The sequence below is a fragment of the Myotis davidii genome, unplaced genomic scaffold (genome assembly GCF_000327345.1).
Source record: "Myotis davidii unplaced genomic scaffold, ASM32734v1 scaffold32, whole genome shotgun sequence".
NCBI lineage: Eukaryota > Metazoa > Chordata > Mammalia > Chiroptera > Vespertilionidae > Myotis > Myotis davidii.
In genome coordinates, this window is record NW_006286587.1 from 5,648,798 (window position 1) to 5,658,771 (window position 9,974).

At 41.3% G+C, this 9,974-nt stretch overlaps 1 protein-coding gene across 2 annotated transcripts in view; it reads left to right on the top strand.

The window, feature by feature from the left end:
* Window positions 1–9,974, top strand: part of PLCB1 (phospholipase C beta 1) — a 631,360-nt gene that overhangs the window by 570,707 nt on the left and 50,679 nt on the right. The window contains exon 32 of one of the 2 annotated variants that reach the window (XM_006758081.2): window positions 2,530–2,647. The exons of the other annotated variant lie outside the window; for it this stretch is intronic. Within the exon in view, the coding sequence (XP_006758144.1) occupies window positions 2,530–2,628 (99 nt within the window). The 3' untranslated portion in view covers window positions 2,629–2,647. The remainder of the gene's footprint in view (window positions 1–2,529; window positions 2,648–9,974) is intronic. 2 annotated transcript variants of the gene reach the window in all.

A 9,974-nucleotide genomic window follows, 5' to 3' on the forward strand; every position in this document is an offset into this window, starting at 1 on the left:
ATATATATACTAACAAATCTATCACTTTGAGTCCTACCTATCCATTTTCTGTCAGCAAAAATCAGTTGACGCACATCTGCATTTATTTATAATCATTGGCTGAGAATAGTCTTTGAATTTAACAAAGAAAGGTCTTTGAATTTGTAGCAGAAACCAAGGCTCAAATAATATTTTCATATTTCAAAGACTCTTATCAGATCTGTGATAGAAGAGTAAACAGTTCATAATGTTTCTGATGGTTTGGATGAATTCTTCCATAAATCCTCTGTGACCATCATACATACACATGTGCACACACACATTTATATACAATCACCTTTACACAGTTGGAGGAAAGACTGGGATGTTAATCATGTAGGCATCAGAATGCATTTTGCCCTAGCTAATTATGCTAGTTATGCAAATTCATGTCTATGAGGGCAGCCAGCAGCATGTCCATGTTTCCAGTTACATATAAAGAATAGGAAATGTATTATGCTCTAGCTTCAGATTTCACCCTTTCTTTTTTTTTGCATCTTACTTATTATTAAAAAAATCCTTAAGTTTGGGGAAATAGATAATGAGCTGTCACAATTCTTAAGTTTATGTTAGGTTTTCCTAATAATAAAAATCCCCAAACTTGCAAATTATTATAAATAAGGTAGCACATCTTTATAATTGTTAATGTGTCAACTGTGGCACACCCACCCTAGCAAAGTCACTGCCATCTCTCACCTGGATTTCTAAATAGCCTCCTAACTGGTATTCTTGCTTCCACATGCCCTGCTCATAATCTGGGCCCAATACAGTAGCCAGATCATCCTTTTAGAACATAAATCAGCTTGCTCCTCTGTTCAACGCCCTTCCATGGCTCCTATCATCCTATATAATAGCAGTAATATGCAAATTGACCATCATCCCTCACAAGATGGCAGCACCCACAGTGGGGGTGGGGCAGGCTGCTCCGTGGGCCTGCCGCTGGAGTTCGCTCAGCCCCAGTGGGGACCTCAGGTCATCCTGCACCCCCTCACTGACTGACAGCTTGCCCAGGCTCCTCCAAAGAGCTGCCCATCCCTCTCTTCCTCCCTCCCCCAAAGCTGAAGCCTGACTGTGGTGTCCAACCAATTAGAAGTTATAACTCATGTCATTGAGAATATCCTCCATTCCTCAGCCCGGGCTGGCCTCTCTGCACACCTGCCGCTGGTGTCCCCTCAACCCGCTGGGGGCCTTGGGTCCTCCTACACCCCCCCCCACTGACTGAGGCTCAGATAAACAGGGCTGGCCGAGGCACAGGCAAGCCGCTGATGGTGGCTGCCCAGCCATCTAGGGCTGGCCAGAGGTGCAGGCAAGCCTCAGATGGTGGCTGCCCAGCCGCCCAGGGCTGGCCCAAGGCTCAGGTAACCAGGGCTGGCCGAGGTTTGCGCTGCTGGCAATGGCAGCAGCAGAAGTGTGATGGGGGCCTCACCTTCCCCTGTTCGCCGGGTCGCCTCCTGCCCCTGAGGGCTCCCGGACTGTGAGAGGGGGCAGGCTGGGCTGAGGGAACAATCCCCTCCAGTGCATGAATTTTCATGCACCTAGCCTCTAGTCTCAGAATAAAAGTCTACAAGGTCCAGTATAATTGGATTCCACTGTGCTGTATCCTCTCTTCATTTCCTTATCGACCTACCCTCTCTTACAGACATCCTGGGCTCCTTGCTGGGCCCCAACTAGGCAAGCCATTCCTTGGGCTTGCATGGACTATTTCCTCTACTCAGAATGCTCATCTCTCAGGTATCTTCTTGGGCAACTCTCTCCTGACTTTTAGGTCTTTGTTCAAATCTGACTTCTCAAAGAGGCTGTCAATGACCACTTTACTTAAATTTGCAGCCACCACTCTTCCATCCCTGGCATCTCCTTTCTCTTTTCTGTTTTTCATAGCATTTATTACCTTGTAGGTCATTCACTTCCCCCTTAAGTGTGTTACTCGTTATTGGTCCCTCCCCTTTAAAATGCAAGCTCCATAAAGGCAGAGGCTTTGTCATTTTGTTCAGTAATGCTCTTGAGTTCTAGATACCCAAGAATAATGCCTGGCACTTAGTTGGTGCTTAATACATAGTTTTGAATGAATGACTTAGGTAGAGGACTAACAGAATTGACTTTGTTTATTAAAAAAAAAAAGTTTTCTCTCTTTGAGTAGAAAAAGTACAGTATGGCCATTAAACGCAAACTCATTGAGCTGCATTGTTCAACTGCTGTCAGTAATTCAATATAATCTCAGGTTTCTTGACAGTAGTGAAATTTTGTGGAGAATTTCTCAATAGTAATAGCTGCAATCATCTTTAACATCTAATCCCTACAGAGGGTAGGGAAGGACCAAGGAGAATTCAATTGCCAGTTCCATTGCATTTGTGGAAGAAAGTGTTGGACTAGATAAAGGAGTTGGAGGTTTTAAATCTCTATTCTAGAAGGCGTTCCAAGAAAGCTCCCAGACAAATAATTTGAAGTAAAAAATGACTTAAAAATCCAGTTCAATGCCACCAAAATGACAGCCTCCCTTTTTTTCCCACACAGGGGGACGGTTCCTCCTCATTCTTGTCGGAAACTTGCCATGAGGATCCCTCTGTTTCCCCCAACTTTACTCCCCCCAACCCTCAAGCTCTCAAGTGGTGACCACCGTCCTTCCGGCCAGGTAGGACTGGATGGGAGGGGTCGCTTTAGAGAGAAGGGTGGCGTGTGGCCATCAGGTTCACAGGCATCATGGACTTGCTCCTTTGTTCTTCACCCTCCATTTCTCTACATTCCCATCGTTTTCCTGCTCCAGTTCCCAGCCACACCATGATGCACTCCACATCTTCACTGTCTTCCTCTGGTATTTATTTCTTCATCATTGTTCTCTCTCTTTCTGTCATAAATTCCATTCTTATATATTGTCTTCTTCCCTTTTTTCTCAACTTGTAAAATCAGCTTCCCTTTTGACCTTGATCTTTCTCTCTCACACCCACTATTATTTCCACTTTTGAAACATTTAAGTTCCTACTTCTCAAAGCACTGATTTCTCACAGTCTTAATATCTTAAAATCTAATGGGATTAAATTAGTTTTCAGTGAGTCTTCTTGACCCAGTCTACTCAAATTTATGACATGGTCCTTTTAAAAATCAAACAAAGCATGTACCCCCACATGGTATTTTGATTTAAGAGGATATCTCAGGATTTTCTGATTCTCTGCTATCAGAAGCTCTTAAAATTGCCTCACTATTAGGGGTGTCTGTGTCAATGGCTGCTGGTTGGAGCAAAATGAAGCTTGAAATTTAGAGAGGACTTTAGCTTGCTAGAGGAGAATCAACATGACATCTATTGCATTCCTTCAGCTAATAAAAACTGGCCAAAGCCATTCCAATGATGGAGAAAAGAAGCATTACTATGATTATAAAGAAAGCAAACTTCTATTCTGATGTATTGAAAATAGAGTTTTACAGTGAGGCTTAGTGTTTTTGTCTTTAAGTCCTTATTGATCTGTAAAGCAGTGCAGTTTAGAAACATCAAAGAATTAGCGAAAAAACAAATTTTACTAAGAAGAAAGGTGTAAGTTCTTCCTTTGTCTATATCAGTTGCTACAAACAATGAGCTTTTCACACTTTAATGACTATATGATCCAATGAAAATGTAGATTCTGATGCTGGAGGTCTGGTGGGCCCTGAGATCTGCACCCCTCACTGGTTTGCAGGGGATGCTCTTGCTGCCACATTTCCATGGACCACATTGGACCAGCAAGGATGGAGTACTGGTATCTATCCCCCGGCTGGAAGGAGAAGCTTCAAGCCACCTTCATGCTGTTTTGTTGTGTTTTAATTTTTTGGCTTAATCACAAGCCTGACCTTTCGGTATCTTCTTATTTTCTGCTTCTGACTGCAACACTAGTAAGAGAGAGGCAGAGAATGTCATTTGAGAGCAAAGACATAGCCTGAATTCTGCCCGTGTCCTCCCAATGGATCTTGCTTCTGTGGTGACCTTGTGATCAAGCCCCCATTGGAAGCTGGGGTGTAGGAGAGGCGAGTGATACTGATTTATTCAAGAAGACATCAGGGAGACCTTGAAAATGTTTTCTTTTACATTTGGCTATAAATGTTTAGGGTGTATCTTAAATCATCAATTATAAACATCATTGGATTTTGTTGTTGCCCTTGTTACTGTCTTGGAATTTTTGAGAGTTATTGTGAAACATTTAATATCACAGGTAGACTATTACATTCTGTCAGAGGAGGTAAATGAGAGTGGAGGTCAGAACACAGGAGTTGGGTGTTGTTTCTAAAACAAATGCAATAGGGATGTAAATGTTACTTTTTTGTGCTCTGCTCTATGAGGCTTGCAATGGCTGGTTCACAGCCTGTATTCCTTTCAGAATGTCAGCTGCACTTCCTGCTTAGCAAAAAGTATTTATTTTCAAAAGAGATAGATATTCCCACAATGCCTAGACATTAAAAAAATCTTACTCACATAGTTTGGTTCCTCTAGCTTTCCACAGATAAAAGGCAACATAACAATAAACCGATTTCACACTTTCCATGGAAACATATGCCTCATTGCAAAAACAGAAAAAAGCAATACTATTTTATCTTTGAAAAAGAACAAAAAGTTCTCCTTTCATAGCAGTATATGAAAAGTGCATTTTGTACAAAGTTTAATATTTCTTCACCTTTGTTCCTCGCCTTAAAAATCTCTATTGATAGTCTACAGCTGAAAACAAAATGAATGAATGAAAAGGCATCACATATTTCAGAGGGAAGGCTGGGGTGCCGGTGTAGAGGCGGGGGAGGGGGAGTGAGGGGAGATTAACCTGGGAACTTATATGCATGTATGCATAGCCTATGGACACAGACAATAGTGCGGTGAAGGCCTGGGAGGGACAGGTGCAGGGTAGAGGTGGTCAATGGGGAGGGGGACGACAAAGGGGGCATCTGTAATACTTTCAACAATAAAGATAAATTTTAAAAAATGACTTTTTTTTACTATAATATTGGTCCCAGAATACTCATCACATTAATACTTGAAATTTAACATTTTAAATTAGTGAATGTAAATCTCATGAGTGAAAAATATATTCCTAATTCAGCTAGAGATTAATAGGTGAAGCTAAACAGGTTATTCATACCTTTAACTCGGGTGACTTTTTTTTTTTTAATACAAATCACTGTAGAGAAAGATTAAAAACAAACAAAAAGCATGTCTGCTCATTTTGTGTAAGTATGAACCTTTATGTAAAGAGCTATAGAATGACCAATTTCTAAAAAATACTGATGCTATAGCGTTGGGAACTATAAATTTATGCCAAGTATAGTTAAGTGTCTGTTTTATTCTCAGCTATGCCAATTTCAGTAAGAACAAAAGAGCAAAAACACAGTCCCTACATGCTATAAAATATAGAGCAATTCCAGTCCATGGAAAGGGATTTAAACTTTTATTCCCTGACACTTAAATAAGAAAACAATAACATCAAGCATTTATTTAGCATGTGCTATGTTGCGAAGCACCTTCGGAGCACATCACATGTATTATCTTATTCTTGCCATTGTGCAGGTGAGGAAACTAAAGTTCAAAAAGATTAATGAACTCTACTAAGGTCAGACAAGAAGTGTCAAACCTTGGGGACCCGCATATTGTGTCCTTTGATTTTCTTAGTAAACATCTGAAGCCATGATTTTATGATCTAGGTTTCAGGGGCGTGATCACTCTTCCTCACATTTCATGGTGAGGCAAGCCCTAAAGGTACACCCTCTGATCCTCAGTATACTCATCTATAAAATGGACAGACTAGCAGCTTCTCTGTTAAAGGAAGCAGAGCTCTCCGAGTGGTGACGAGGGACAAACTCCAGTCCCATATACCAAACGCTATTTTATTTGCTGGTGGCCTATCCCAGCCTCCACAATATCACAGCCAAATCGTGCCAGGGGTTTAGCCCCTCAAATGGTCACAACAGCAAGAGGAATGAAACATCATAGGGTAGACATTCAAGTTTTTCAAAACCAGTTGTTTTTAACCAATGTCTTAGAGAAGAACATCTCCCAGGACTAGATGTTAGGAAATGCGCAGCCCTCTGAACACAGGACTTACCTCTCGGAAGCTATGACTCGCAGCGAGCAGCTCCTATCACTGCGGGGCAGGCAGCTATTTTCTGTGTCCATCACATCCAGTGGAAAGGCAGTGGCATGCAGAGTGGGAGGCTGTGAGACACAGCGTAGCCTGGCATACACCCTCACCTCCTCCCAACCTTGACTTTTGTCCTCCCTCCCTTATTCTCCACTCACATGCCATCCAGCTTTTATGTGTTGGTGCTGAGCTCAAGCCACAGATGAAATAGGTTTGCTTCCCGTGAGAGCCTTTTCTCTCCCCCATCTGTCCACACTCTCCTCCTAAGCCCTTCTCTTCCCCCAGCCCTAGAACAGAATCCTTATTAACTACAACCTCCTTCTTCCACTTGAAAAGGTAGGGACTGAATTATAGGAGAAAGGAGTTAGGATACACGTTGGGGTTTATACCAGGGTCTATTATTGTGTTGTTGTTACGCAATTATTTTTAAGGTTTTTGTTTATTCGTTCAAATACTATTTACTCATCCCTACTATTTACCCCTGAGGTTATAAGGAAATCTAGAGGAACATATTGGAAAAGAAACATCTCTTTTTATTATTTTTTTAAATGTATTTTTAACTTGTCATTGTTCCCTAGCCAGTGTATTTTAACAACTGTTTATAAAGCATCTACCTTGTATTAAGGTATTTGAAGTAACCTACAGATGAGTTAAAGTATATGGGAGATGTGTGTAGGTTCTAGGCAAATACTATGCTATTTTCTGTAGGGGACTGGAGCATCTGCAGATTCTGTTATCTGTGGGGATGGGGGTGAGGGGCTTCTGGAGCCAGTCCCCAGAGGATACTGTGAGTCTCTTGAAGATCTGGACGTGTGGCAACAAAGAGGCTGTCTGCAAGCAGAGAGTTGTGTAAGACTGAGTGACCTTTTTATGATCTCCTCTGAGTCCATGAAGAATACGGTTAATTAAACTCAGAATTTTGCCACTAAAATAATAGGTATGAGATCCAGAGAATTCAAGGTGTTGGAGGACTCATTAAATAGGGTTGCATAAATATCATGCTGAAAGATTTAATGAGTCCATAGGGTCATTTACAGAACAACAGAGCAGAGATGACCTAGAAAAATAAATTAAAATCGATATTATGCTTCCGAATTAACAACTATAGATTGCTATATTAACACCTGAGACATGAAGTCTATAATTGTATTCTAATGTTGGATGTTGGTGTTCTCATCCCAGGGGAAATGAAAATTGCTCATTTTTAGTTTTCCGCTTGTCAATAACAAAAATAAATTTAGGTGTGTGTGTTTGTTTCTGTGGTCTCCAGGAACCCTGAATGCTATAAGTAGTTACCACTAGGGAAATAGTGTTAATTTTTTCTTTTATTAATTCAATAATTATTGAATGCTTACTGTATACAGACACTAGGCTAGGTGCTTAGAAAATAACACTATGCAAAGAGATGCACGCTCCCTCCCCTCAGCTCAGATTGTCCAGCAGAGCTTTCTACAGAGATGGAAATGCCCGGTGTCTGAGAGCCCACTAGCTGCAGGTGCTCAGTAAGTGCTTGAAATGTGGCTAATGCACCTGAGGAATTGGCAGTTTAATTTCATTTAAATTTAAATAAATGTAAATGTGGCTAGTGGCTCACAAATAGGCAGCTTAGGTAGATAGCATGTATAATCTACCTTTCTACAGAGAATTTGTGTTGGAACAAAATACTGTGATCATCATTATAATAGAGCTGTTTGTAGGAAAGAAAGGCTGACATATTCTTGGTTAAAATGAGGAGAACTTCCCAGAGGTGGTAACCCTTGACCTATAGGGTTTAGTAGATGTTGATCAGGCAGAGGAGCAGACAGGAAGGAATTTCTAGTGATACTGTGATAAAGCCTGTGGTATTTAGAAAGTAAATTATATAAACTTACAAGTAAATAAATTATATTAAAAACAAAGATAATAAATACCCAAAACTCATGACTTGCTAATTATTTGACAGTAGAGTTCTGATGCACAAAATTCATGCAAGGGGCTCAGCCCCACCACCATGGTGACAGCCTCAGCTCCTGCTGCTGCTGCTGCCTCTGCCTCGGCCCCCCACCACTGTGGCTTTGTCTAGAAGGACATCCACCCTAATTAGCATAATATGCTTTTATTATTATAGATGTTTGACTGTTGTCTGGGCTCTCAAGGTAATCTACAACTATTGTATCTCTATGGTCACTAGAATGGAGTGCTGCTTGCAGCTCTTCCTAATTCTTGCACCAAGAGTTGGCTTGAAATTGGCCATAGTGGGGATATTTACACCAGGGCAATTGGCAAACAGGGTCTTTCTTCCCTGGGAGAGCCACCTATTAAATGTGTATTAGCACACTGCTGTCACAAACCTTACTGTTTTATGGCATAGAGTTTTCCCAGGTTTAATGCAGAGTTCCTATTGCAACTTACCAGAGTGGAAAACTTCCAAGCCTTCATAAACAAAACAGAACTTTTTGTTGAAATCCAATTTATTACTTTTTTAAACCTTTTATTCCATGTTTTCTCTACAGAAAGGTGTAGTGCTGCCTCACTGACTTATGAACTCCCAGGACCTATATGTAGAATATGTTGGGGGCAACCAAAAAGTCCCCTGAAACACAAACCCACGTAGCAGGACACTTTCCTAACCCACTCAGCAGTCCTCCCTGAAAAAGGTCTCAGCGGTAACATCATATTCCTCCCACTGTTAATACTACCCACTGTTAGTACTGCCCACAGCTAATACTAAGTAATCGCTTGCCTCATTCATTTTAATGAGGCCACTTTTTTCCCTATTAAAAGTTTTAAGTGGCAATAAATGAAATTGAATAGAAAACTGACTGCTGGGGTAAATAACAGTTTTCATGTTGTTTTATTTTCTGTAGGAAACATTTCTTTCCAATTTTGCCCTTTTTATACTGCTTCCTTCCAAACAAGTAAGGAGGCGCTAAGACTCTGATCATGAAATGCCATTTGGCAGAATTCACATTTAACCTTTCATTACAAAGACAATCAGGTCACCTCTGCGGCCTCTACAGTCTGAAGCCCAGAGGTGAGACTGAGTTGTCTAGGGTCACATAGTGAGGAAACATTTCTTTCTAATTTTGCCCTTTTTATACTGCTTCCTTCCAAACAAGTAAGGAGGCGCTAAGACTCTGATCATGAAATGCCATTTGGCAGAATTCACATTTAACCTTTCATTACAAAGACAATCAGGTCACCTCTGCGGCCTCTACAGTCTGAAGCCCAGAGGTGAGACTGAGTTGTCTAGGGTCACATAGTGACTGGGGAGCAGCACTCGGTTTCCTTCCAGGGCTTTCCCTTCCAATTGACACCACCCTTCAGCTTGCCTTTGACTGAAACCCTGTGTGTCTATGGTGCCTTTTATCATCTTTATTTCCTATGAGGCTGTCATGGGAGTGATTATAGAAGCAGAAATTTCTAGAAGTAGAAAAACAGAAGCAATTGAAAGTGTTTACCCTTTCTCCAGGTGTAAGTTACATGCCAAAAGATTTAAAAATCATGAATCTAGATTGAATTTATTTGTTAAATATGTTTTTATTGATTTGAGAGAGAGAGGAAGGGAGAGGGGAGAGAGATTGAAACATCCATGAGAGAAAATCATCCATCGGCTGCCTCCTGCAGTCCCCCTACTGGGATCAAGCCCCAACCCGGGCATGTGTCCTGATAGGCAAGCTCTGGTTTCATGAGTTGACACTCAGCTTCTTGAGCCACAGGGGCTGAGCTGAAAAACATGAGTCTAGATGGAATTTAAGCATAGGGTGGATAAAATGTTTGGCATAGGGCGGGGAATAGAGGAGGATCCCAGGACTTAGTTCCCGATAACTCTTAGTTCTAAGAGGTCTGATAGAGATGGAAAAGCCTGGAAGAGACAGAAAAGGGTCAGCC